At 41.5% G+C, this 27,681-nt stretch overlaps 1 protein-coding gene across 3 annotated transcripts in view; it reads right to left on the bottom strand.

Moving 5' to 3' along the window:
• The window catches only part of cpeb2 (cytoplasmic polyadenylation element binding protein 2), a 34,964-nt gene that overhangs the window by 2,332 nt on the left and 4,951 nt on the right, over positions 1 to 27,681 (bottom strand). The window contains exons 3-11 of one of the 3 annotated variants that reach the window (XM_017711464.2): positions 17,215 to 17,305; positions 13,172 to 13,222; positions 8,737 to 8,760; positions 7,812 to 7,982; positions 7,495 to 7,584; positions 6,284 to 6,402; positions 4,152 to 4,266; positions 3,391 to 3,572; positions 1 to 2,654 (exon numbers count right to left, since the gene is read on the bottom strand). The exon at positions 1 to 2,654 is cut by the window's left edge and continues 2,332 nt beyond it. In XM_017711464.2, the coding sequence (XP_017566953.1) occupies positions 2,427 to 2,654; positions 3,391 to 3,572; positions 4,152 to 4,266; positions 6,284 to 6,402; positions 7,495 to 7,584; positions 7,812 to 7,982; positions 8,737 to 8,760; positions 13,172 to 13,222; positions 17,215 to 17,305 (1,071 nt within the window). In that variant the 3' untranslated portion in view covers positions 1 to 2,426. The remainder of the gene's footprint in view (positions 2,655 to 3,390; positions 3,573 to 4,151; positions 4,267 to 6,283; positions 6,403 to 7,494; positions 7,585 to 7,811; positions 7,983 to 8,736; positions 8,761 to 13,171; positions 13,223 to 17,214; positions 17,306 to 27,681) is intronic. The other 2 variants (XM_017711465.2, XM_037541155.1) reach the window with 2 other exon arrangements.

Below are 27,681 nucleotides of genomic sequence, written 5' to 3'. Positions count from 1 at the left end.
TTCTAGCTGTCCTCCAAAAAGGGCTTTGAGACACTGCTAGAGAGTTTAGGAAGACTGCTAGCAAGCTAGCTATCTAGAACCAAAGACTGCTAGCAAGCTAGCTATCTAGAACCAAAGACTGCTAGCAAGCTAGCTATCTAGTTTGATAGTTATAGAGACCCAAAGACTGCTGATAGCAAAGATGGGAAAGATAGCTAGCAATTGGCTATCTAGCTAGCAAGATCGACAGACAGCAGAGGGTGGAGAGATAGCTAGCAGTTGGCTATCTAGCTAGCAAGATCGACAGACAGCAGAGGGTGGAGAGATAGCTAGCAGCTGGCTATCTAGCTAGCAAGATCGACAGACAGCAGAGGGTGGAGAGATAGCTAGCAGCTAACAAGCTACCCTCACAGATACAGCAAGACAGATTATAAGAGGATAGCTAGCAGCTAGTTAGCTAGCTAGACAGACAGATAGAGACAGCCAAACAAAGTACAGAGAATACAGAAAGATAGCTAAAGATAAACTAACGCAAATACAGTACCAAAAACGCTGCTTCACTGAACAGCATCCATTGCTTACAGGAAGATTGTCCCTAACACTGTCTACAGAGTTGCACTTGATTACAATAAGATGGGACAGGACAACGAGAACTGTGCAGACAAAAATCAACGATTCAATACAAGAAACGCTTACGTTAAAAACAATATTTTTCATTATTGATTGGGTTGCATTTTTCTTAACTCTCTTGGGTTTTTAGGTCCATCTCCACCTAGATCTGTAATCTACATCTACTGATTATTCTTTTGTACATTTCTCAAATGATCACGTGTTGATAACTGAAGGACAGCAAGGTCCGGAGCAAAAGAGACGAGTGTCCTCGAAGGAGCAGCATCCTCGGCTCACGTAAAGGCGAAAAAGCTTCCTTCTAGAATCATCTCCACACACTCATACCTACAGTAATGGGATAACTAGATCAAAACCATGTTTTGCGTGGTATATAATAAAACCGGCAGCCTTTTAGCCAGCGAGGGCATGTGGCGTACAGGGGAGGGGTGGTTAAGTGGGGGGCAAAGGCAAGATGTTGAGATGTTCTAACTTTCCTCTAAGTTGTAACTAAACTAAAACCTGAATCCATACATAAATAGAGTCGCACAACACGTAGACGAGACACACGAGCACTGGACAGCACACGGCTTCTTCACTAACCACCGATACACGAAATGGGGAAAAGTTGCTAACCTAAGAAGTAATGACGCTTTTCCATAGAACAATGTATGTAAACAAATTATCACATCAATGCATGCAAAAGGTTTTTAGTAAGAATTTTAGACTTAGTATTCCTTAATGTTCACCATTATTGATATTATCTTATACTTGAGAGTCTAATGTATTTTTTTTATCTCTCATGCTACATAGTGTTCGGTTTATCAGTAAAACAAATCCTTGTTTTTTTTTCCTATACGTGTTGGAAACCTCTATAGCCTACTGCATGCAAACGATGCAAGGACAACAAACATGCACTTATGTTTTTTTCACATTCCATTCTTCCGCCCGTGCGAGGGTGCACACTGCATTTCGATTCGGATTTTTCACACAATTTCGTTAAAGATGCCTTTAGATATCACAACTATACATCTATTAATTATATCAGAATTATAGCAGCAAAGCGTCTCATGTAGCTTGTGATTAAATTGCCAGGTAGAGCAATAACAAACCAGATCCGCAGGTTTGAGGTATTAATCGCTTTTTGCAGGTCAAAAATGGAGAGAACTCTAATCTTCTTTTAGAATCGTCCTTTTTTAACTGTTAAGAGCACATAAAAACAATAGAGGGGAGAAAAATATCGTTTTCTGTGGCAGAAATGTTTCATTTTCATGCCTCCTATCGTTTTGCTACCTTTGGTTGAAGACCCAGGGCAGGCATCAGAGATTACGTCATCAAGGGTTTTCCAGAGACAATTGCGCATTTTGCCCACTAGAGGGGGGGTTAGCAGCACACAGACAGACAGACGGACACACTGGCTGCCCCCCCAAGCAAAAGACATTCTCATATCTACTTTTTTTAAATCTCACATATAAAAATAATTTGAAAAAACTACAAAAAAATCACTCTTTTCTGTTAATCTCCTTTTTTAAAAAACATGAAAGTACCACAAATACACTCTTTTCTGAGCCTGAGATGTGGGGGTGGGTGGGAGAAGAGGAGCAAAAGGTAGGGGTGGTTTGGTGAACCAAAAAAAACAAAACAAAACAAAAAAACTGAGGCGTGTAGTGTATCTGGCTGCTACAAAAGATAAAGATAAATATATTCATAGATCTCTATATACTGTATACTGTTAGGTGCTCTATACTGATAACTTGGGCTTGAAGCACTTTTTTTCCTTGCCGTACACGCAGCTCTGCCTGGCCTAACTTGACCACCCTCTCTGTGTTTCCATGCGCTCGTTAGTTCCAGCGGAAGTGGATCTGGCGGGGACGGTCGGCTCCCTCCTTGACCAGTGGCTTGTGGAACTCGCGGCCGGCACGGGAGTGGATGTTGGCCCAGCAGAACTCGCAGTAGTACTGCAGGCAGGTGACGTTGGCGCAGAAGAAAGGCGCAAACTTCCCGCCGCAGCGAGCCCCCTGACACTCATCGCACAGCTGGTCGTCAAGCACATATGGCTTCACCTCCACCTGCAGGCAAGAGACCAAGCTTAGCTTCGACATAGTGTATAGATATTGGTTTCTGAAAAACAGCTGAATAATCTTTATATGCAAAAACAATTCAGTAAATATGTTAAAATTATAATTATAGTTAGTTATAGATATTATAGATAGTATAGAAACAAGAACTAGGTGCAATCATAGGCCCCTGTGATGGGCTATGTTAGGTAAAGTGGGGGATGGGGACTACGTTTACTCTAGAAGCACACGTTTCACAAAAAAAACACACAAGAATCAAAAAAGCTTGACTATATCTCTAACTCAGTGGTTCCCAACCCTGGTCCTGAACCACATGCCTGGCATATTTTAGTGTTTCCCTGCTCCCAACACACCTAATCAAACTAATCAGCTCATTAACAAGCCCTTCATCACAAAGCAGGCGTGTGGGGAGCAGGGAAAATACTGAAATGTGCAGGCCAGGGGGTTCTCCAGGACCAGGGTTGGGAACCTGTGCTCTGTTTCAGTCTTAAAAGTGATAGTTGCTTTGTCATCAGTCTTATGCAGCAATGCTTTTGAGAAATGGCATCTAGCTTGGCACATTTGTTTGGTATAGTTCAGTGAATTTATGATTGATGTAGCAAACGACGACAACATTCTTTCACTTCTTTAACGTTGTGTGTTTATGGTATATATTCACTCAATTTTATTTGCTTATGGTCAAAGACACAGAAACAGGCAGTAGCAATAGTATTATTGGCTCCCATACCCGTTTGTCAATGTCTCCGTGCTGCAGCTGGACGAATCGGGCGCTGATGGCTGCGATGTAGCTCTGCTGATTGGAGAAGGCCACACGCCCCGCCCCCTTTGGGTACTTCAGCTCTGGATCAGTGTCAATTCCCGCGTAGCACACGCCACCATACAGACGGTCCATGATCATAGCCAGCTCAACTGGAGGACAGATATTGCAAAAGTTAGCCATGTTTAAACAAAGTATTTAAAATATAAGAAAAAATATTATAAGAGTATGAATGCCTACTGCAAGAGCAGCTTTACTACAGCCCAGCAGTCAGTTGCATTGAAGACTCTATTCTAGCATTCTTGCTGTATATATATACACCATAGCGTGTTTCCCAGCTCCTTTTCTGTAGCACTATACAGTTTAGTGCTTTCTATGCTAATGAACTCAGCAGCTTACTGTCATGCTCTTCATGAGCCAAATCAGGTGTGTTAAAGCAGTGACACCACAAAACTACTTCTTTAGGAATGTTAACTTAGGCCAGCTAATGGGAACAGGTACACAGGATGTCAAATCACTCCAAATAAAAAGAATAGATTTCTTGGACATTGCAATTGGACAGGGTATAGTTGTTGGACCCTAGTTTTGGATTGAACTGTAGTTTAATGGTTTAAGCCTTTTTAGCCTTTCTAGCCCTCAATTACACCTCAAAACATAATCCTAAAGCAAAAGTAAAAGAGTAGCAGTCATGCATTCCTGTAGCAGTTTCTGATGTTGATAAAAGGTGTTACCTGCTCTTAGAGGGCGTGGCACTCCACCCACAAAGATGGTCTTGCGGGGGTCGAGAGGCTGGGAGCCGTCCATCACATAGTCGCTGTCGCTCAGGTTCCAAGGACGGATCTGAACCTGAATAACATGTCAACAAACACCAATAAGCAAACAAAAGCTAAATAAAAGCTCTGCAGGTTTTCTGTTTGTAGCTACAGGAAACAGAAAGGTTTCTAATTAGAGAATAAAGAATACAGCTTCAATCAGATCATATAACATTTTACATTACAATTATCTATAAGAGGGGGACGATAAAAAAGTGACTAACCTGGCTGCCTCAAAGAGTTCCGTGTACATCTAATAGTAAGTGGCATCAACATTTAATGGGCTGTATTTTGGATTTTGAATACATTTTAATTTTAAGGCCGCTAGGTTAACATTAAATTATAGCATCAAGTCATTTTTTCACAGGGTGGATTGCAAGAAAAACAAGTCAGAGTCATAATGTAAGGACTAACACCCTGACTAATCAACAGAAAAGTCAGTGTGGCTTCCTTATTCTTATTCCAAGAAGGACAAGGAACTAGCAGAAATAACCAGCACAATAAAATCCACATATTATGATACACAGTATATTATGTATGAATACTATATTAGTGTTATATTAGTACTTGCTGTTGTAAATATGTATCTCTGAAACAGTAACTTTTTAAAACCTCTTTGCATTTATTTGTTTTATTATGCAATATTCTGTAGTGCAGCATTGCATCCCCCAGCCTCGCCGGTTTGGCAGGATTTACAATTTGGTTTCCTTTTTATGTTTTTGTTCCTCAATATTTACTCAGCGTAATACCCAAGTCGCATTACGCAAATACATCATACTAACATTGGGAATCTGCCCGAACACTGTAAAAGAAATCCACTGATGTTGAGGCTAATAAAAACAGACATGCAGCGTCTTCCAAGAAGCAGTGTTAGTTGGCTGGCTTCCCTTTGCATTTGTCAGCAACCAAAAGCAAATCAAACAGCCCACCTTCACGTGTCCAAACGTTTGTAGTTTTTCAAAAGTTCCTTCCACCTTTAGCAGACAACACCAGAAAGAGTTTTCCCTGTACTTTCAACTGGAAAATCTCGCTCTCGAGACTTTTGTGGCACCAATTTAGGAGGTCAGTAGGCATATTTAAACCAGTTGCTGTAATGGTTATATTTTCATTTTGACAGAAGTGTCTTTTAATTCGAATGCAAGTTGTTAACACTGGTCTGTCCATTGTAAAATGTTTACATACGTAAAGGGCAGCAGCTTTTCAAACAAAATAGAAAACCCAGAAAAAATGATATTTGATATTAAGGAGCATTGATAGTAACACAAAGAACAAAAGCCCCATAAACCTTCTTTTAAGTCTTTTTAGTCTTTTCAATCATGAGTAATGTTATAGATTATGTTAGACAAATCTATTGCAGCATCTGACCCAGCATTTAATATGAAGTACACAAGCAGTTTTGGTTAATGCAGTTTTTTTTTATTATAGTATATCATATAATCCCTTCTGGGAACGCATGCAGCTACACTCCCCACGGACTTCCAGTCACGCATGCTGCATGGCGCAGCTCGCATTAGATTAGCGTTTACTGCGGTGCTCAGTTTTGGAAAGAATTTCGTGTGACTCAAAGTCCGTTTCAGACCCAAAACAATGTGATTTGGGCCAAAATTTCAAGCCCAGTTAAAGCTCTAACAGGGGATCTATGGAAAATGACTGCTGTAACCTTATTTATTTGCGTATTGATTGTAAGTCTGTAGATATGTCAGTGATCATTTTCCATACGTCATTACATTAAAGAAGCACTCCAGCCAAAATTAGATGTTTAATCATTGCTACATTTGGCGTTGACAAGCCTGCTGACCCCCTATAGTGGTACTGCAATGGTCTTGAGAGCGAGATTTTCCATGCTGAAACTAGGACAGTCCCCTTCAGATGATCTATCTTAAAGAAGGGAGGAACATTTGAAAAACAATGCTTGGATACATAAAGATGGGCTTGTTCACCTCAATATCAGTGTTACATCAATCAAACGGCTGAGGCTGATGGACGGCAGCTGAAGATGTCTCACATGTGCAGGTCCTCAGTTTATTACAGTGGTTGTTTGGTGGACTCACCGGCTTGTCTTTGATGGTGGGGCTGGACACACACAGATAGAGCTTTCCGTCCTCCTCCAGACAGGCCTCAATCAGCGCCTGGACAGAGCTTTCCTCTTGGAACAGCAAAAAGGCGTAACCTTGGCAACAGAACAAAGAAACTGACCGTCAGAGGATTTGACGTATTGACATAAAGACTGAATATGGGGCTCAAAATCTGCACGTGTGTTTGAAGGATTTCATATGGCTTTAAATGCCTTCATTTCAGTTTCCTCTGCGTTTAGATCTTCTCTGTAACTATCATTACAAATGCCAATATACACTTTAACGATATTTATAAATTAATAAATACACATATTAACCCCTCATTCGGTTATTAATCTTCCAGTAACTCTTCTTAATTAGCTAATATAAACGGTGAGGAACTAGTGTGGCCTTTTGCTGTTTAACTCCTTAATTTTCTCAATGCTGTTGTCACATTTACTTTAACATGAGAAAAACATGATCTACTAAAACTGAAAATTTGTCTGTATTTTGTTTGTGTCTCCAAGTTCAAATGAGTAGGAATGGGTTGTAAACAAATGAGTATAAATACACTCCACACTTCTAGTGTTTTATTATTATTATGAAGAAACACACCAGTAATAAGCCCTTATTACTCGTCACAGTGATGATTTTCCACACATCATTACATTAAAGGAGCACCCCAGCCGAAATGAAAAAATGGAACAATTGCTACATCTTTCGTTAACAAGTGTCCTGGCCACCTATAGTGGTGCTGCAATAGTCTTGATGGTGAGATTTTCCATGATGAAACTGTTCTGAATGTGCGCAGGTCACGGTGCACCCAACAATGAAAGCAGCACAATGCTTCTTTTATTCGCTAATATAAAAGCTCCAATTCCACATGCTGATCCATTTTGCATCAGCTACTTTGGATGCAGATTTTAATGCAGAGTTTTCGGCGACAAAGGCAAAGACTCTGAATATATCGCGGACAATGTTAGGTAAGACAAAATTTCACAGTATTTTACAGTCATAAAATGCAATTTTAGCCTGTTTTAAAGGTTCCTCAGTTCGGCCTTGAGTCTGAATAATGTTCATTTAAATTATCTTTGAACATTTAAAAAATACCTTAATTACACCTTCAAGTCACTTTCCATTTTCATTATAAATAATACACAACAAATGCACAGCACTGGGAGAGGTTTTTGCAGGTTATTTATAAGCACCTTTAGGGGGAAAGTAGGATTTGCTCTCTGCTTTGTGTGGCCAATCAACCACCAGGTGCCCAAAGCGCCGGAAACTGGATGTGATCTCATCTGCATATGTAGAGAGAGCGAGAGAGAGACAGAGGGAGAGAGTCATTTAAAATAAAGAGATAAAGAGTAAATAATACATACAATTACTTGAAAATAAGGCTTGGAAACACATGGTGAGAGAATTGAGCTTATGAAGTTTGTAAAAGCTCAAGGCAAGAGATCTTACATTAACAGCCGTAATTAAAAAGAAAAAAAAATCCCAAAGTATTTTTTTTCTCCCTGTTCACCTTCATCTATGTCCGGGGGCAGGCCACCCACAAACACCTTACGAGAAAACCTCTCGATGCGCTCCCCGTTCTGATGTGGGTAGTTGGGGGAACCCAGAACCCCTGGAACACCCTGGTTGCCATGCCCGTCGTCAAGGAGGCCGTCGTCGAGGGGAAACAGGGAGGAGCGTCCTGCAGATGAAAGAAAAAGAAAGGCAGGTGAGGTGGTGCCACCACGTCTTGGTACATGAATAATACGGCAGGCAGCTCTTATGTGCATAATGATGAATTCTGGAAGCTTAAACAGCTGGAAGAACTGACAGAAGTGAGCAGCTGACTGAAGACTGATTTACTGAAGCAGCATCTGCAACCTGAATTTGCTCATGCAAACCCCTGATCCCATGATTGGGAAAATAATTCAATGGATCAGCCGCTGATTGTGATAGCTGTGCTAGTGATAGCTCGCTGAAAAAAAAATCTATTTCCTTCTCCCCCTTAATCTGTCCACTGCTGATTACCCCCCCCCCCCCCCCCCCCGTCCTTGGCTAGGGGGGCAGATGAGGCACGTTTTGTGAAACTGTCTCATCTCTTGTAGAAAGTAGTGGTTTTAAAAAATATGATATTTAACTGGGAAATGTAGTGGAGCAAAAGCAAAAGCAAAAAAAAGGAAATACTTTCATAATTCAAAAGCAGATACTTAGAAAGTACAACGTGTCCTTCATTACTGTCCACCACTGCAGTGCTCATATGAAGTGCACATCATACTTGGCATTTCAATGAGATCTGCTGCAGGCTAATGTAGTCAGATGTCACTCTCTTTTAAAACGGCTGTGAATACAAGCGTAATACGCACACACACACCCACACACACACACCCACACACACAAACAAACAAGGGAACATATTTGAGCCATGCTAACACACACAGCATGACACAGGACTTTACCTCGGCGTCTCCCATAGCTCCTTGCTGCATGTAAACAGAACAGAGTACAGTCAGCTATAACAAGCTTTAGACTACCCTGATCATAACATCAGCCTGAGATTACACAAAAACTCACACTCCACATACAAAATCTCTTAGAAGTCACTAATGAATATGAATTGCTTCTCATTTACAGCACAAGAATCCTGTCAATGTTTTTTTTTTTGCCTTTTTTTAATAGAAAAGGGCAACAGACTCAAACCTGTCACTACAGAAATTCAAATGTAATGTAAATGTAATTCATTACATAACTACAACAAATTGTTATTATGTCTTAACATTTAAATAATTATGCAATGTAAATCAAATGTACATGAATGTAAATGTAAATGAAACTGTAGGATTAAACATGAATTAATAGATGTTTTTATATCTTTTCTATTTTAAAAACACTTTCAAATTTATATCAACTTATAGCACCAATACTATATATATATATATATATATGTGTGTTTCTAATTGGTTGTACTGTACTGTGTCTCATTCAAAACACTCGTTACAGCTTCAGTGGTTGGAGCTAAACTCTTATAGGCTGAATAGGTTGATATATGTAGATGTGTAGGTTTCATAACATCTCAAAAACAAATGAAGCTGTTTTGCAATTTACTTACTATGCACGAACTGTACTGGAGTGAATAATACATTTTTAAACATAACAGTTTAGTAAACTGCTTCAGACTCATTTCAAAATAAGTTTGCTTTCCTCGATGTAGGCCCTTTAAGAGATGTGTGTTTGATATGAAACAAGTCAGCAGGCATTAGACATGACATGCTTCATTCCGAAGGGTAAGACTGCACTCTTCTCTCATTCTCCCACAGTGCCCTCCAGCCTGTCATGTGACCCATGGCACGCATTCCAGCCAATCATATGACCCACACCGAACGCTGATGATTCAAGTGACTTTTACACTAATGAGTATAGTTTTCCTCAGTCATGTGACCAAACAGGCAAAACAGCTCTGTTGGCATAACCTGGTTGGAACTTTTGGGTGTGAAATGTCATTTGCCATGATCAGAGTTCCTTCTGCTTAAAGAAAGAGTTTCAAGTTCACAGGACATCCAAAACATTGGTGTCTAAAACTGGTGGGCAGCCCTATCCATGGCACCTGGGAAGCAGTTCGGGGTTGGGTACACTTCAGTCATGTACTGTCAGCTCAGGGGATCTAACCGGCGACCTTCCGGTCACAAGAGTGGTTCCCTAACCTCCAGCTCATGACTGCCCCACATAAACCCCAATAAGCCTGGGATTTTAAGGGGTTAAAGAAATATACTCCTGCACATACGCTTCCTGCATGGAAGAAAGTGAACAGCTGCTGCTGCTATAATATTCACACACAAACACAACCACGGTCAAGCACTAAAAATACAGCATCTACAGTCAGTGACGGATTATGAGGCCCAAAGTGAGTGCAGTCAATCTAGGCCCAACCGTGAACAGAGAGCAGATGTTTTGGTATGTGTCCTTTGCGCTGCTATAAATGGACAAGGATTGTCTGAGCACACGGACGCTGCTGCCAAGTCCTCCATCTGCGCTTTCCTTAACCAGACACAAGTGAGAGGTGAACGTGGAACTGCTCTGCCTTCTCAAACATTTCCTATTCCATCATTCAGTCAGAATTCTGGAGGCTCTGTTTTTCATTTTCAGCGCCCCATGTGGCACATCAGTGACGAATGGTCACACACAAATGGAGAGCAGTGACACCAGAATACGCAACTCAATATGTGAATTGGTGAATCTGATGAGTTAATGCAATATAGGGCCCAAAGAAGTCTAACCAAAAAGCCAGAGGTCATATTGATCAAACTTCTAAGATTCAGGAGTACTAGTATTTCTCTGAAGATTAGATATAAGACGTTTCACACGCACAAGAAAAGGAAAAGTCAAAGAAAAAAAAAACTCTAAAATATCTAAATATCAAACCAATTTTGAAAAAATATTAAAAGATAAAGAGAAAATGAGACTCCTAACAACCACACAAGGCCTGGCAGACCACCAAATCTGTCACCATCAGATGAACAGTACTTAAAGCTTTCATCAGAAAATTAAGCTAAAGTAAAGAGAGTGCAATCAATGTCTAAGCCTAAACTGAAGCTGTAGACAACTCCCCGCAGAAAATGTTTGAAAAAATAACCTACACTGAACTACTCACTCTGATATTGTATCTATTGAGAAGCAAATCCAAAATAAGACATGCTAACCACACAGTATGCTGATAAATTAGTTTGTGCTTTCATGAATACTAGAATCGACTACTGTAACTTGTTACTAGCTGCTGGCCCTGCAGTCACTCTAAATAGGCTCCAGACAGCTCAGGATGCAGCAACGTCTGTGCTTGTGCTTAGCTTGGGCATATTACTCAAGGCTTTTTCAGTTGACACTGGCCTTCTGTAAGTTCTGCACTGACTTCAAGGGCTTGCTTATGACGTTCAAAGCTCTTAATGGTACAGCTCCGGTTGTGTTACTGATCTTACCATCTTCCTAATCACTTAAAGCATATTGCCCGCCCGTCCAAACTCCTAGGATCTCTTACAGCTCAGTTGGTGGACAATAATTTTCATATATATAGCTTGTAAACTAAGTCATGCTGTCACACTGTCCTCTAAACCACATCGACAACTCTGTGCAAATTTGGGTGACTATTGACTTCCAGCTTTTGTATGAGCAGGCCATCGCAACCAGGATGTGGACATCCCATGCGGCCTGAAAGTGAGAGAGAAACAAACACACAGCTGCATGAAATAAATGAGAATCATGAGTGTTCACTGCCGTGTCTATAATTCACACAAGAAAATAGTCTAATGGTGTAATCCCCCTGCTTATTTCTATTTATTTGAATCCTCCAAGGGCCTTCAGGGAATGTTCCATAGAGATAGTCAATTTTCTTCTGGATCAGTGACCAAACTAGCCTGAACTTGCCCAACGACAACACAGTAATGTAGAGATGTTTCATCAATGTTGCAAAGCTCCATTGTTATACGGTTTCACTTGGAACCTTTGTTAGACCATTTTTATCACCATGCAGGAAGCTGATTAAGGGTGGTCCAGATGCTGTGAATGGACTGCCCACGCTTCTATTTTGGCCAGAAACTGCAATGCGATGTGCATCGTTTACATATGTTTACAGCAATTAGCATCATTGTTTCAGCACTTAAGAAAAGAGCCAAAATCTGGACATGTTTTGGCTGATTACATCTGGGTTAAGTGGAAAAGTGTGTAAACCAAAACAAGGCTAACAATGCTGATAATAAACAGAATATTACCAATTTGTTAGCAATATAAACTTTTGCAGATAAGCTATAAAATATGACTTTGGTAATCACTCTTACTCCCAAGACTTCTGATATATTTGGGTCCATGTGGGCCAGAGCTTTATTACATCGAAAATGCCTTGAATCTGACAGCTTTCAGAACTAATACAGACAACAGTGGGGAACAATTATGACATCAACATCAAGGGCTCTGGCACAAACACAAATGGGGCGGAGAAGACAACAGTGAAATTGTGCATGACCAATGTAACGGTCGAAACCTGCTAACACAGCAAACATGAACCAACAAACCTCTCCAGTGACCCCAGCTTAAGTGGGAACTTGAAACGTGTCCTCTCTAAAATGTTTAAATGCGTTCAGGGAAACTGTGAAGAACAGCTGAAGGAGTTTTCTACAAATGTCTAAGGTGGGATAAAGCATGAAAACATTTTTGGTTGGTTATCTTTTCCGGTTTTTTTTTTAACCCGATTATTCGCTGACGCTTTGCCAGACCAGTGAACCCATGACAGTGCAACTGGTGAACTGTTATAATGAGTGTTCTATGCCAGTCACTTCACCCCTTCCTGAGTTGTGAAGCCTAAAAACAGATATAATTTTAGGGTACAGAGTGGATTTTGGGTCATTTCTCGAGTTGGATCTCTCGCAGATGCTTTGCCTCACCTCAGTATAACCACTCAAGCTAGAGAGAGTAAGTCCTGCTGACTGTTGTCATATGTATTTCATGTCTGTAACTTAACCCGTTTAACTTGTTCCTGAGCTAGGATGCCTAAAAATAACCATGTAAACTGCCCACCAACTGTGGCCTTCGGGTTCGAAAGGTTAAACTTGTCACTTAGATGTCAGATGTGGAACAAAAGCAGTTTGAATTGTATATGCTTCTAAGAAATAACTACCTACAATACATGTACGCAGTAAAATTACATGGTATAATCATGTATTATTATATTTGTCATTACAGCAACCTGCGGGCCATTACATATGGTCTTATCAAACTACAAACCACTTACACTAAAAATTCGATACTCTAATAGAGACAGACACTGTGTTATGCACAATGTTATTGTATTACAGATGACAGGGTCAATGGGACGGAGCAGAGAGAGATGTGACTGGATGATATAATTACCATTGAGCATGAGCAGGCCGTCGCCACCAGGATGCGGACATCCCATGCGGCCTGAACGTGAGAGAGAAACAAGACACACACATAGAGTTGCATGAAATACAAGGACAAATGCGCAATATGGGTGTTTACTGTCATGTCTAGAGTTCACGCAACACAAAAGGCGAAGTCTTCAAGGTAATCTAATGAGGTAATCCCTCTGCTTATTTCCTCTTATTTGAGTCCTCCAAAGGCCTTTGTGGTACGTTCCATAAAAACATATTTAATTTTCTTTTAGATCAGCGACTAAACCAGTCTGAACATACCCAGCAATAACACTCTGTCACTTTCTTTCTTCTCTTGAGATCTTTCATTAGCTTGAAGCAAATGATCGTGCCTGACATTTTAATATCCCAATGTGTTGAAATACTGAGAAATGAATGACATGAACAGATGCCCATGTTGGTTAGGAATACACTCCTAACCATGTGGTGATGTGGGAAAGGGAGGGTTGTCCTACCCGCTCAGAGACAGCAGGGCCAGTCATACTCTCTTGGACTCCTGGCCCAAGATGGCTATGGCATCACTGGGGACCATCTTGAAATGTCCAAACAACAGGGCAAACCAGGGGTCTTTAAATCCAGACCCTGAATCCAATTTCCAGTCGTGGATTTTGTTCGTGGTAGGACATTAGATGGCCAATCAGACAGATAAACAGTTAATTACCACTGATTACAAAATCTAGGACTGGAAATTGGATCCAAGCTCCTGATCTGAAAACCTCTGGTTTGCCCTGTTATTTGGAGATTGTGAGATGCTCCCCAGTGATGTCATATGCATCAATGGCCAGGTCCATAGCATAATTGGCTTTGTTCTCTGAGCGGGTAGTATCTCCCTCCCTGTCCCACACATCACTTGTGTTTGCGGCAGTTTGGAAAGAGGAGGTGAAGCTTTGTGCGTCTTACCACTACATCCTAGTCTATCTGGTAGCACTGTGTGATGGGGAAGCCCAGCTAGTGGGTAGAATTGAACGTGAATTTCACGTAGCTAGCATGAGAGGTCATCTGTACCCGGGTTAATTTAGTGATTAAGCTTTGTGAGAATTTGCATATAAACATATAATACATAACGATAACTGTCACTTGTCTTCAATTGTCTTCTTTCTTTTAGAAATGTTTCCATATATAGATCTGCTTATCGATTGACTAAGCATGAGACGCAACATCAGCTCCTTGTGATGCGACACGTGAAAACTTTCCATCATAATACTTGATTACATCACACACTTCAAGCCTGACTAAATAACCAAATACTAAGATGAGTCCAGATATCAGCATACTCGAATGCACACACAAATCCACAGTGGAAATTCACCAACAAAAAAGCAGCAGTCTTAACGGAAGTGTCACAAGCAAATCTGTTATCACAGCATCCTCTCCGAGGGTGACTAGAGAAAGCACGCACTCAGAACGCTCTAACATCTGCTGGAGGTCCTTCAACGCCTCTTATCACTGCGCTTGTGAAACTGTGCTCTAACAACACACACAGGCCATCTGTCGTGCTTATCCACTGAAACTTCTGGAAACATCACATGGGCTACTGTTTTGTGGAGTGAAATTTATAAATCAACTGTAAATAAATGTCTTGTCATTCTCAAATGCCACTGTTTTTCCTTTCGCTACACAGGCCAAGGGACTAGCACTAGCGCATTTTTAGCTGCTTTAGTCTGTAGGTTATATATCCAGTGCATCTTCACAATTAGCATTGTGCTAACTGCTGCACTAAAATCCTCACAGACATTCACCTGAAGCCCCAGATGTTAAATAATCTGAAATGGACTGAAGTTTGCATCTTTACTTTTACACTACAGCTATGAGGCTAATGTGGCTAGTAATGGAAGCTTAGCCACCTGCTAGCATGGATGGAAGTATGTTGTGTAGCTAAAACAGTAGGAGCCTGAAAAAATAATGTACTTGTGTCCATTTTTCCCGAAAACAGTGAGATAAACAGTGTCAGACACTATGTTAGCAAGTCTGTTCCACATTATTCAACAACTCGACGCTTTTTGAGGCAAGCGTGTGATGATTTAGGCATGTTTTTACAATGCTAATTGCTGTGGTACAGGCTTCCATTAGGCTTGTTAGCCTCGTAGCTCCCGTGCAAATCCACTTTTCTGTTCAGTCATTTCAGAATTAGTCACACTAGAGCTTCTTTCTGTCTTCAGTGCATTTACATCAGCATTTTGCTGCTGTCAGGACAAAACCATGTATCTCTATTTTTGTTTTTTTTTTGCCATAATTTGAAAAAAGCAGTTGCTCTTTATGTTGTGTCAGAGTTTCATGATGAACGACCCACAGAAATTGTTCAAAATTACTTAGAAAAAATATTTCTCCATTTACTTTCATTAAAGGTTAAGAGGGCTTTTTCTTGAGATACGAGGTTTTACAGACAGCAGTGATTTTCTCCTCAGTTAACACGCTACAGTAGCTAATCCCACAGCTACAGCTTGCTTTAGCTTTACTCTTCAGGCACACATTTCCCTCTTTTAATATTACACTTTCCATATGCTTCCATTTGTTTTTCTCTCCCCATCTTCTCTCATTCTCTTCGGCACGCTCCAATTATAATCAACTAAGTGAGTCGTAGGGCTGGTCTAGAATTAGAAGCTGTTATTCTTTTCTCTCTCGCTCACTCTTTCTCTGCAGTGAGCACCGCCCCGTATGTCTGCTCCATCTGCTCGTGCAGACTGGGTGAGAAAATGGAGATAGAGAGGGCGAGAGAGCAGCACTGCAGCACTCTGCCACTCCCATGTTACACACTAACACTCTGCTTCAATTCCCAGAACAACAGACAAGGACACTCTGTGATTGCAAAGGATGTGGCTTAGGAAGATCCCTGAGCCAAGACAGCGGTCCTCAGAATTGTTCTTATTAATCCACATTAGTGAACATCTTTTATCTTTGCCATTTTCCCTGCTATGACAAGTCTATCTCTATAGGTAATTGCCAAGCCCTTAATAAGCTTTTCTATAGAACCCACACCTCACACCTTAAGCCCTCGTCAACAATGTGCACAAAACAGCAAAGTTAACAGTTCCAATTTGTATAATTTTTCCCCCTTAACCCACATTAAAAAATATCCATTCTAGATTTAAAAGATGTCACCTAAAGCTGCACTATGCAACATTTTCTGATAAAAAAAATCTAAATAAGTAACAATATTAAGTCAGGAGAACAAAGACACACTAAAACATGAAGAGCATGCGGTGCTGCAAGCCGCCCTGTAAGCCTGAAATGATCATTTAAAAGAGATGTCGGGTCGGATTTTTCGGACCACATCAAATGTCTTTATGTATTAACAACATATGCACAGGCTCAAAAAGAAGAGTAAGATTAAATGACCCTTATTAGCAACACAAGGACCAACTAGATATTTAGGCCTCAAATGCAAATCAACATCGTGCCCTTTGCTAAGTTTCAAATGAGTTATTTTTTCAATACACCTTTAAAGCGCAATCATCCAATTCATTTACTCGGGAGAGGGTCCGAAACACAACCTACATTACAAAATGTTCTTCCACATGTTGTGTGCAATTACACATTACCACCAGAGAGGTCTCCAAATCGCTAAATTTTACATAGTGTAGCTTTAATACACTAAATTACCCTAAAGGTAGCTGGTTAGCCAATACAGACCATATTTGGAGGTAGCAGTCAACTCTGAGCCTGACTTTTATCCATACTTCTCTAATCATCCCACGTTTTTGTCCATTTGTATAGATAACGGTATGTACTACAGGGTCATAAACCACTTCAGCAAGGCTATTTGAGATAACTTGTCGCAGTTTGAGGTAAGTGCATGATAATTGCTGGGATAATTGATTATCGGCGCCAGTTCAAAACTAAAAAAGCAAAATTCAGACACCAAACATGTTTTGGTTGACCAACTACATTCGGTGTAATCCAGCAAGTTATGTAACATCTTTTCTGTCTAGGCTGGGGATTTTTGAACATTGGTAGACAGATAAAGTGCTTATTAGTCAACAGGAAGCAGGATGTGGGTCTTACCTTTAAGAGGGTCCTGCTCTGCCCGGATGATGTCAATCAGAGAACTCTCCAGTGAGTGCATGTTAAGACTGTCATACATTCTGCTTCGATCCTGAGAACAAAGAGAGAGACAGAGAGAGATAGAGGGAGAGAGAGAGAGAGAGAGAGAGGGAGAGAGAATCCGTCATTTGAAACTGTTCCCTAGGCACTATTCCCTTCAGAGCAATACATAGAACACAATTATAGTGAACAGAATTCCTGTTTAAAGTAATCGGTTTTGGCATGGTCTGATCATCACTCAGTAGCCACATTCTGTCACATACGACACTGTATGGGTGTTCTGTGTCCGCTAGGGTACAAGGTTTATACGTGGTGCACTGCAGCACACTATGGGATTGTAAGAGCACACAATGTTTTCAGACATAGCTGCAAAAGGACAGACTCACAAATTAGTGCACTATATAAACAGGGCACAGTTTTGGACATAGCCAGTGTTCTAGCACAATACAAACACAGAGCTGCACCATGGTGACCTGTCGCCTGAGCATTATAGGATTACAGGGAGTGTATTAATGTGGCCGAGAGCATGCTGGGACATTCCTTCTGTGCTGGTTCACGTGAGCACACCGTGTTTATAAAGCATCAGCACTGCAGTGGATCCCACTCCAACTGTGCAATAACAGCAGAGAGAAATCGGAGGCCTCTGGGACACTCTGCAGACAGGGTGCCTGCGCATGTGTGTGTGTGTGTCAGGTAACATCTCTTTTTACTTTGCTATAAATGTCAGAAGGGCATCCCCTGCTGCTCTGATGAAAACAATCCCACAGATGTGTGTGGACAACAGGGGAATGTTTACTCCCACCCACCCCCCATCACCCCTTCAGTTCCTAAACAAGAGAAGAGAAGGACTCTTTACTCTCTACTGATGGACTGTATTAGGAAACATGTCACATGTGACATGAAATGACAACTGAGACAAAATCCAGTGTCTGGGACAAAAAGTTCCTGGACGCTGATCTACTTCTGATTACTCTGTCTGCAGAAGCTCACCAACTGTTACGTCCTTCACTGTCCACAGCCTCTTTATAAGTGATTAAATGACCCTTATGAGTCCCACAAAGGGGAAATTTCACCTCTGCATTTAACCCATCCATGAAGTGAAACACCACATACACACTGGTGAGCAAACTCTAGGGGGCAGTGAGCACACTTGCCCGGAGCGGTGGGCAGCCCTATCCGCAGTTGGGGGTTAGGTGTCTTGCTCAAGGACACCTCAGTCATGTACTGTCGGCTCAGGGGATCGAACCAGCAACCTTCCGTCCACAGGGCCAGTTCCGTAACCTCCAGCCTATGACTTTTAATGCTAATTAACCACCAGTCACATTGCGGCCTACATGTAATTGAGAGTTGAACTCCAAAATGCTGTATATCCATTACACCCTTGGATATAATTAGCTCTCAAAAGAACAGCTGACATATTATGGAGACACAATGTGTACTTCTCTTATAAAGATGCTATTTAATCATAATATAGACATATTTCTTGTATGTGTAAAGCCCACTCCCAACAATTTATACCATGAAAAATTAAAAAGAAAATTCCTGACACTGGTTTATGACCATTTCTGGAATGAAACCATTCGATTATATACTAAACCACACCACTGGAAATGCTGTTTAGTGTTAGTCGAGTTAGCATGTCTAGCTGATCTGTGCCTAGACTCTACAGAGCAAAGCTACAGGACTTCGTATGTGGGTCCACACTCCACTGTCTCACTCTCATAACTGCACGACTTACTTTCACAGTAGTTACAAAATAATTTAGAAGGATGCGCTGAAACGGGAATTGTGGGCCAATGCAAATATCCAACATTTTTCATCTGCGTATCTGCTGGCGCTGATACAGAAACATTTCACATTTGTTACTGGGACTAAATCAAGATGGAAGATCAATGCTCATTTCTTCAAGGTCAAAGTTACAAACACAGCCAGTATTTTAGCCCAGTAGCCCTGCATCGCTTAAAGAAGTTAGTTTTTCGAGAGTATAATACAGACTTCATCAAACATCTATTTGAAATATCGGCCAAAAAAATAAATATCTAAACATCTGTCCGATGTCGAAATCATCACCCTTCTCTAATGATTTACTCTAGTAACCAACTAGCAACAAAAATAACTTAATAACTGCATCATAAGCCTGGACTATATAACCTAAAGGTGCAGCCATACTAGAAAATTGCAGCTTGTCACCCTCAAAATAGAAGGCTAGACTGAAAGACTGGAGAAAAAATTCCAGTTCGCCAACCATAAACTGTAAACAGACCAAAGTAAACAAAGTCACACCCTCTAATCCAGCCTGTTACTGAATGTGTACCATCCTGGCTCTCTTTTATGTGTTAATATACAGTCGGGTTGGGAAATATTATAAAATGTCTTGTCTCAACATTGCTAAAATTAGTATTGTAATGCTTTACTTGAACCCTGCTACATGACATGACCTAACTACCCCATGAACACGTCATCACAGGTGTCATAACTACCAATAAAAGATGTCAATGTTAAATGTCATGATGGATAACTAGTGTAGTCTTAACTACTGTAGCAAAAAATAGCATGTGGCAAAAGCTGCTATGACATCAAACGTTACGTCATCCGTCATGACATATTATACTGTTATATAACTGAAGAAAGCCTGTCAGGTCAACTCATGACCACATATGACAGCTGCCATGACATGTTTATGGCATGGTTATGTCTGTGTTATGTAGCAGGGTTCACGTAAAAGTGTTACCACTTGGCAATCTTGAACGCTGCTATGTAAAATTCACCCATCCAGAGGTCGCAGCGGCTGACCGCTGTGCTGTTGGTAAACGGTGCTAATTTAAAGATGCTGATGTCAAATTTGAACTCAAAAGGAAGTTTTGCATGCCACCTTTTTCTCCCTGTAGAAGTGTGCCGTGTAAAGCCTTTCACGGCATCCAAATGAATGCTGCTGTTAAATTCCACTGTACAAAAGCTAGCATGCTTGTGACGTCCAGACAATTGTAGGCCTTTTTTCCCCACATAGACCTAATCTAAATGGCAACTCTCGACTGAAAATGCTTTGTAGCATAAATGTTCTGTAAAGTCCCAGCCAGCGCCACATTAGAGAGGTTTAGAATAACAGCCCTACGGTAAGTGAACTCTGGACTCGAGCCGTTTTCCCAGCCCTGCAGAAAGCTGCACGATACTAGCTGTACGCCCTCCTCACTGCAGCACTGCAGTAGCAGCTTTTCTGACACCACATATTTCGTGTGTTTAGCACCCAGTGTTAGTCTAGATATATCTGTGGTAAAGCTGTACAACATGAACAAACCTCATATTGCAACAAGTATCGCTACACACAGATAACGAGATACGCCTTGCACTATGTTCCAATTCAATATGCACAGGATTATGTGAATACTTTTTACCAAGATACCGTTTGAAACAGCACATAATAAAAACTGTGTGCATATTGCAGCTTCCTGTGTTACTGGTCTACGAATGGTATTCAAACATCACAACTGATATATGTTTCAGCCCTCGTCTCTGGCACTGCTTGCAGTAGCAGCAGGCCTTTGGTGGATAATACCAGATTACAGCAGCCCGGCTCTCACTCCCTCCCCATTGCCATCGGCCGCTTAGAGTCCGGCTTTAGCGCAGATCCATGGGAAAAAAAGAACACACACACTGAACATACACCCTTAAGCCCAGGCAAATGTACCGGTCTTATTTGCTATTAATCTCTCGCTGTGGAAAGCCCTGGTTCTCTCGCTGCAGACCACAGATAGAGGCTGATATCATAAGCTTTGGCACCAACTGTGGAAACAAAAGAAGATGGAAGACGCGGGAGGGTTTACTGTACAGAACATCCACCACTGGGATGGACAGCAAAAGGGACCCCAGTGGGTCGCTCTATTTGTTAGCCATGCTGTCAGTCCACAAACAGTGAGAGAGACAGAGAGAGATACAGGTCACACGTGGCCCAAACACTGCATCCTCAGTGTACCTTTTCAATCAAGCAATCGGACTGAAAGACACCCCCCTTGCTCTCTCTGGGTGGTCAGGATGGCCCTCAATCAACGCCATCAACTCAATGCAATGCGCAGTGTCTGCTGGCTAACACAGCACAACTGGCAGTTAGTGTTCTCCTACAAGCATGTTAAGCTTGTCCAGCGCTCCTCAGTCTTCAACTTCATGACTTGGTAATATCGCGTGATGGGGAGACCTAGCTAACGAGTGGAACTGGCCATGACTAAATTAGTTAAGATGAGTAAAAGTCCAACCGAAAAAGATAATCTACAATCTTAAAAAAGATTTTTTCCCCCTTAATTCAAATGCTGTGAATGAGCCAAGGCATGTCTGTTGTCCCTCGTTTGTTTCTTTAGTTTTTGAGTAGTAGCAGCCATTCTGAATCTTGAATTTGGTCTCTACGTTTGTCCATTTTCATACATAATCTTACGTCCAGCGGTGTCAGAAACCACAAAAGCAAGTCTGTTTGCGATTCCTCCACAACTCAACGAGGTTTGACCCAGATGTTGCTGTATGCAGTGGCCACGAGGTTAACTGGTGAGGTAGAAGCTTCCATTAATTGTTCGCAACACTAGCCTTGTAGCTTCAGTGCAAAACTAAAGAACCTAAATGAATCAAGAAAAAGTTTTTGCTTGATGATCTGTAGCTTTAAGCAGAACTCCGCTCTCACTTTCAGCTTACACATATGCCACTGCAGGGAAGGTGCTAGCTAAAGAATCTAAAGATAGCACCAGCATTATTAGCGCTAGTTGCCAAAAATAAAGAAGTGAGAAGCAGCTGAGCAGCAGGCGAGGAGAAGCACACAGCACCCAAACACACATACACGCCCAGCCTGAGCTCACACTCTTGTCATCTGAGCAGCTCTGATAAAGCTCTAATTAATGTTTCATGATGCAATCTGATGGCAAAAAGAGATCAGATTTACCACAACAGAACAGGCAGTATTTGGGTGGTGGATCATTCTCAGCACTGCAGTGACACTGACGCAGTGGTGGTGTGTTAGTGTGTGTTGTGCTGGTCTGAGTGGATCAGACACAGCAGTGCTGCTGGAGTCTTTAAATCCCCCAGTGTCACAGCTGGACTGAGAATAGTCCATCCACCAACAATATCCAGCCAACAGCGTCCTGTGGGCAGCGTCCTGTGACCACTGATGAAGGACTAGAGGACGACCTGCAACAGATGAGCTACTGTCTCTGACTTCACATTTACAAGGTGGATCAACAAGGTAGGCGTGTCTTATAGAGTGGACAGTGAGTGGACACAGTGTTTTTAACATACCCTGTAAACATGCTACAACATCAAGATAGAAGTTTCAGTGCTTTCATTAGATCTACCCAGTGTACACATTCTGCTTCACACACTTTACTAAATATGATCATAATGGAAAAACGAGCCCAAGGTTCCTAAACCGGATGCACTTTAGTGTATCGTGAAGTCTCAATTTATTTGCACACCCCTAACTTCAGCTGCTCTGCCCTTCCTGCCCAGCTGTTCTCTCTCTTTTCTCTTTCTCTCAGACTGATGATGACTCATGAACCATGGTTCTGGAGCACGAAGCAAGCGGAACCCTGGGAAGGAAGGAGAACGAGGCGCCAGGAATGTGAGGAATTTTAAACTGCAGGAAAGGCGCAGGAACGAGGAAGAGGAGAAAGCGACGAAGCACAGTCGTCAGAATGGAAAAACAAGCCGGCCTGTCGTTTGGTCAGTAAGAGCTCAAAGGATCCTTTGAAGGACTCTCCAGGGTGGAGAAAAGCTGCTCTAGTTTGGCTGAAGATAACATCTGGGGCGTACGTTACACCTGTCACGCAACTCAATGAACACACAAATATGTAAAAACCTCAGCTCAGAATCAAAATAGAATCAGCTTCCTCAATTCTCCACAAAAAATGTTAAGCTAGAAGCCAATTGGATCCGACAACCACGGTAGCACTCCCGATCGCTGAGATAACTACACCAGCAACAGCGCATTTACTTCAAAATAACGAGACAAAGCTTAGATAAAGGGACATCTGAAAAATGGATCCACTTAAACAACCATGTCCACAATTGTGAAAAGGTGTCTCAATAACCAGACACTCATTTGCAAGCTAGCATCAGAAAAGTTCCTAAACAAATAGATCCTCATACTAGCATTAACCCTCCTTACACCTCCAAACAGAGAAGTCACACCTGCTATTGTTATTAACGCTGTGCTAAGCCGCCTCAGTATGTTGCTGTTAGCAGTCCTCAAAGGAAACAAGCATATAGTATCATTACAGTCCCCATTAAATAGGAATCCCACCACTTTTTGACGAGAGACGAGTCATTCAGAGTGGTCTGAGGTGAAATGGTTCACTGCAGAGAAACTTACAGACTCTAATTTCTTTACAGCGGAGCTGATTGGAACCACAGGTCACAGTGCCTACAACACCGACAGAGCCAGTTTATTCACTTATTATTACTACCCAAAACCACCAGTGAACTTCTGACTTCATACATGAAGCGCTGATGATGGTAAAACAGTCATAAACCTCAAATAATATGACTTCTTTGGGGACTATTTTGCCTTACAACACTGTGTGTGTAGCCCGCCGTCATAAAAGGACTGAACCACATTTTAAGCCAAAACTATCATAACGCAATGCTCCAAATGTTGGTATCTAACAATTTCATGTAGTAACTTTCTGTGAGGACCTTTCAGAGGTGGACCGTTGGTTCCTATCACCACCACTGTGTACAAATCTGATTCAGCAATTTTCTCTGTTTCCCCCCTTCAAATCTGGAGTTAGAGAGCTACTGAGCACATCTGCTTACAGACACGTTTGTCTATCTGGCAGCCATCTTAGCACATGCAACCCCAGACTTCTATCTGATTGAGTGGACAGAGACCGAGAGACCTGAACTTGCACACTTTCTTATGTGGTTTAGAGCACAGTGTGGCGTGGTTTCTGAATACAGACCCCGTTGTAGGTATTTTTGTGCAAACCAGTGATAATGAGCCCGTCCACCAAATGAGCCCACAATTGGTCCTTGGTGTGGACTCGGGTAGTGCTCGGGTGCTTATGAGTCCTAGTGTCTGCTAGGAAAGTCAGCCTCGGCGCTCCAGTTATAAACTAAATAAGCAAATCTGGACTCCAAACATGTCTTAGATGATTGAGTACATTTGGGGTAAGTAGAAAACCACGAAAATGTGCTTTTTTGCCATAATTCCTTTAAATCACTGGAAAATTGGAGAAAAAAGGCATCATTGCTTTAGAATTTTTGGCTCAAATAACAAAAATTCTGCACTTTTCCTTTGGCATTTCCACAACACAGGGGGTTTGTTTGTCTTTGTAAGTAGAACAATGAATTATTACTATTATTTATTATGAACTGAATTTGATTGTATTTGATTTATTACTAGGTTATTATTACGTGTACAATCAGTCTTGTTTAATCAAAAGAATAAATGTAATTTAAATTTCTGCCATGTCTTTGTCTTTTTTCCATCAAAACAAGGGCAGTCTTGCAGCTATGGATGCAGAATATGCATTATAAATACAATTTACTGTATAGCTCACTATGTAAGTAGTTATGTAATTGCATTCAAATAGTAGAGCAAAACAAAAGCTATAACGACTCTACCTCCACGTGTTAAAAACAGGTGTTAGCTAAAGACCGGTCTGCTTTTGTGGTAGCCAGCAGCACCTGACGTACAAACAGCCCCAGGTAACGTCCAGTTCTTCCTGCGTAACAGACACGGTGCGTGCACAGCCGAGTGAATCCAGGTGACTGAATGAATACAGATGAGTGAATACAGGTGCTCATGTGTGGTTGAGATGCAAATGAGGTGGCCTTTTCTCTCCACAGACACAATGGTCAGGGCTCTGAAAGATCCTCTTACACACACTCTCGCTCTGCCTCTGCTGCAGTTCCTCTCTCCATCTCCCCAGGCTCGCTCGCTCTCTATACATTACACTCTTTCCTATCTTTTACTAGCATTCCATATATATACACACACACACACACACACACACACACACACACACACACACACACACACACACACACACACTCACACTACCGTCTACAGACTATCAGCAATCTGTTTAACCAAATTTTGCAAAACTGTAGAAGAGTTCAGGAGCCTGGAGCTAATTTCATTGTATGTTCACTATAATAGTTCACTCTCTACAATAACGTGTTTTGTAGAGAACGGAATTTTAATTATTTATGCTATTTGAATATTCACTTTCATGGATGAATCATATAGAAAATAGGGGCGACCAAAAATATATGTGTTAGTATCGTAACCAAGGAAGCCAAAATCACTAAGCAACACTAAGCAAAAACAATCTTCGCTTACCTGAGAGCAGATCTTCATCACAATGAATGACAGACTAAATAAACCTCTGAAAACATTTTGCACTGAACTCATTGAAGGAATAATGTCTTCACCTGATATAAGAAGGATTCTCAACAGAAATGTTTTCACACTTGGGCTGTTTCAGCGTCTGAAATGGTTTCTTTTGCATATGTGAACATGCCAAACGAACTCAGACCCCTCTAAACTGAGACTGCCTCTCGAGGTTCGAGTTCGGTTACAGTTCGTTTTGTGGTTCGGTTAATTTGTGCATTGAGAAAACAAAACGGCCCCAGTCTGCTTTAGCTTTGCTTTACGGTGAAGACCTCGAGGCTCATCGGACACGCAGCCAGTCTCCAGTGCTTCAGCAGGTAAAACAGACCAAGGGTCATTTAAAAGGTTCTACTCAGGATAAAGTCTGTCCGTGATCTGAGACAGACCGCAGCACTGACATACTAAAGGGATAACATGTGAGAGCTCGCGTGATTTTACCGTGTTAAAGGCTCAAGCTGGGCTTGCACTTCAGCTGTTTTCCAACTGAACGCTGAATGAATAAATATTATATGGGTGCAGCTTCAGTGAGGAGCCCTGCCAAAAACAGAGCCCACCTCGGCAGATCCGCAGGGCCATTTTTCCAACTTTGTGCGATGCACTTTGGCCAATCGTTTCACGGTCAATAGGAGAGCAGCAGGTGGGTCTGGTGGTTCTTCTCATCACCTGATAGGTCGGATTTATCAGATAACGCTGCCCACTCAGCTGCGAGTGCTGTGAAAGGGATCTGAGTTCTAATGGAGTTGTGGTCTGCACAAGTAGTCTGAGATCTCAAAGCACCAGAAAGAAAACTAAGTCCTATTTATAATTCATTTACATATTGAACACAAAAAGACCTGAGGCCATTTGCAGATGGCTCCCTTCCAGGTTCACTTTAACAGAACTTGGTTCGGTTCTTTGAAAATGAACTATATGTGAAAACACTAAGTGCCTTAAACCTCAAGTTTTAGCCACTACGGCAAACCAGTGCTTCTGCTGCATTAGAAACGCAGGCTACAGCACAGCAAGTCAAACCTGAACTGGCCCAGGACAGCACAGGTTAGCCAAAGCCATCCCTGCATCACTGCTGTTTAAAGCTGCACTATGTATGATTATTTGTTAAAGCTGTAAGAAGTAGCATTACTGAGTCAAGAGAGAAAAACATGCTAAAATATGGAGAGCAGGTGCTGCTGCGAACCACCTTGTAAAGCCTGAAATAATATTTTAATAAGTCAGAGCCGTCAGAACTGATCATGTCCATACCTTTACATAGTAACATTACATGTACAGGCTAAATAAAGAAGGTCCAGCTCAATGTTTAGGTTCTCAAATGCAAAATCAACATTATTCATTCTGATGAAGATGCGATAATAATAGCAGATCATCGACTCACATCCTCTAAAGACACGTCCTTCACAAAGTTTTGACCGAGTTCTCTTTGATTACTAGCGATGACCAGATTCATCCACTAGGGGAAGGGGACTGAAGTGATGTTACCAAACGTTCTAACGAAAAACACTGCAGGCAATTACACATTTCCATCAGAGCTGGACTGAAGCTTTAAAGACTGTAATATTTTAGATTGTGATCGCCACATGAAGGACAGGTCCTAGGAAGATCCCTCAAATTGTCGTGTGAACTTCACATTATGTGAATGTTCCTTAAACCTTGCAAACAGTCTTTAAACTCACATATCTCTTTTTTGAATCATGGGTGTTGTTCTTCAAGCGACCTACAATGGTTCTTCAAACCAACAATGGGCATCACTCAAAGAAACCCTTTTGGCACCTTTTTTTAAGAGAGAAGCCCAAACAACCAGAGTGAATAAGGGGATAGCCACATAAGTCAGGCTTTGCAAGGGTTAGTTTGGAAGATGTGCGACTCACATCATATGCAAAATGATGACGGTCAGCATTCTCAAACAGCAATAAAGCTGATGTGTGTTTTTAACTCAAAATGATAAAACTAACGTCCGAAATATTCCACGGCACCGTTTGCAGGCATTAGATTTTGAAATCCACTTGAAGAGTTCATACAGGACAGCTGCTGTGCACAAATTATGTAGAAAAAATAGGGGGAAAAAA

This window comes from Pygocentrus nattereri, chromosome 9 (genome assembly GCF_015220715.1).
Source record: "Pygocentrus nattereri isolate fPygNat1 chromosome 9, fPygNat1.pri, whole genome shotgun sequence".
NCBI classification, from domain to species: Eukaryota; Metazoa; Chordata; class Actinopteri; order Characiformes; family Serrasalmidae; genus Pygocentrus; species Pygocentrus nattereri.
This window is presented reverse-complemented; position numbering and strand designations above follow the sequence as displayed.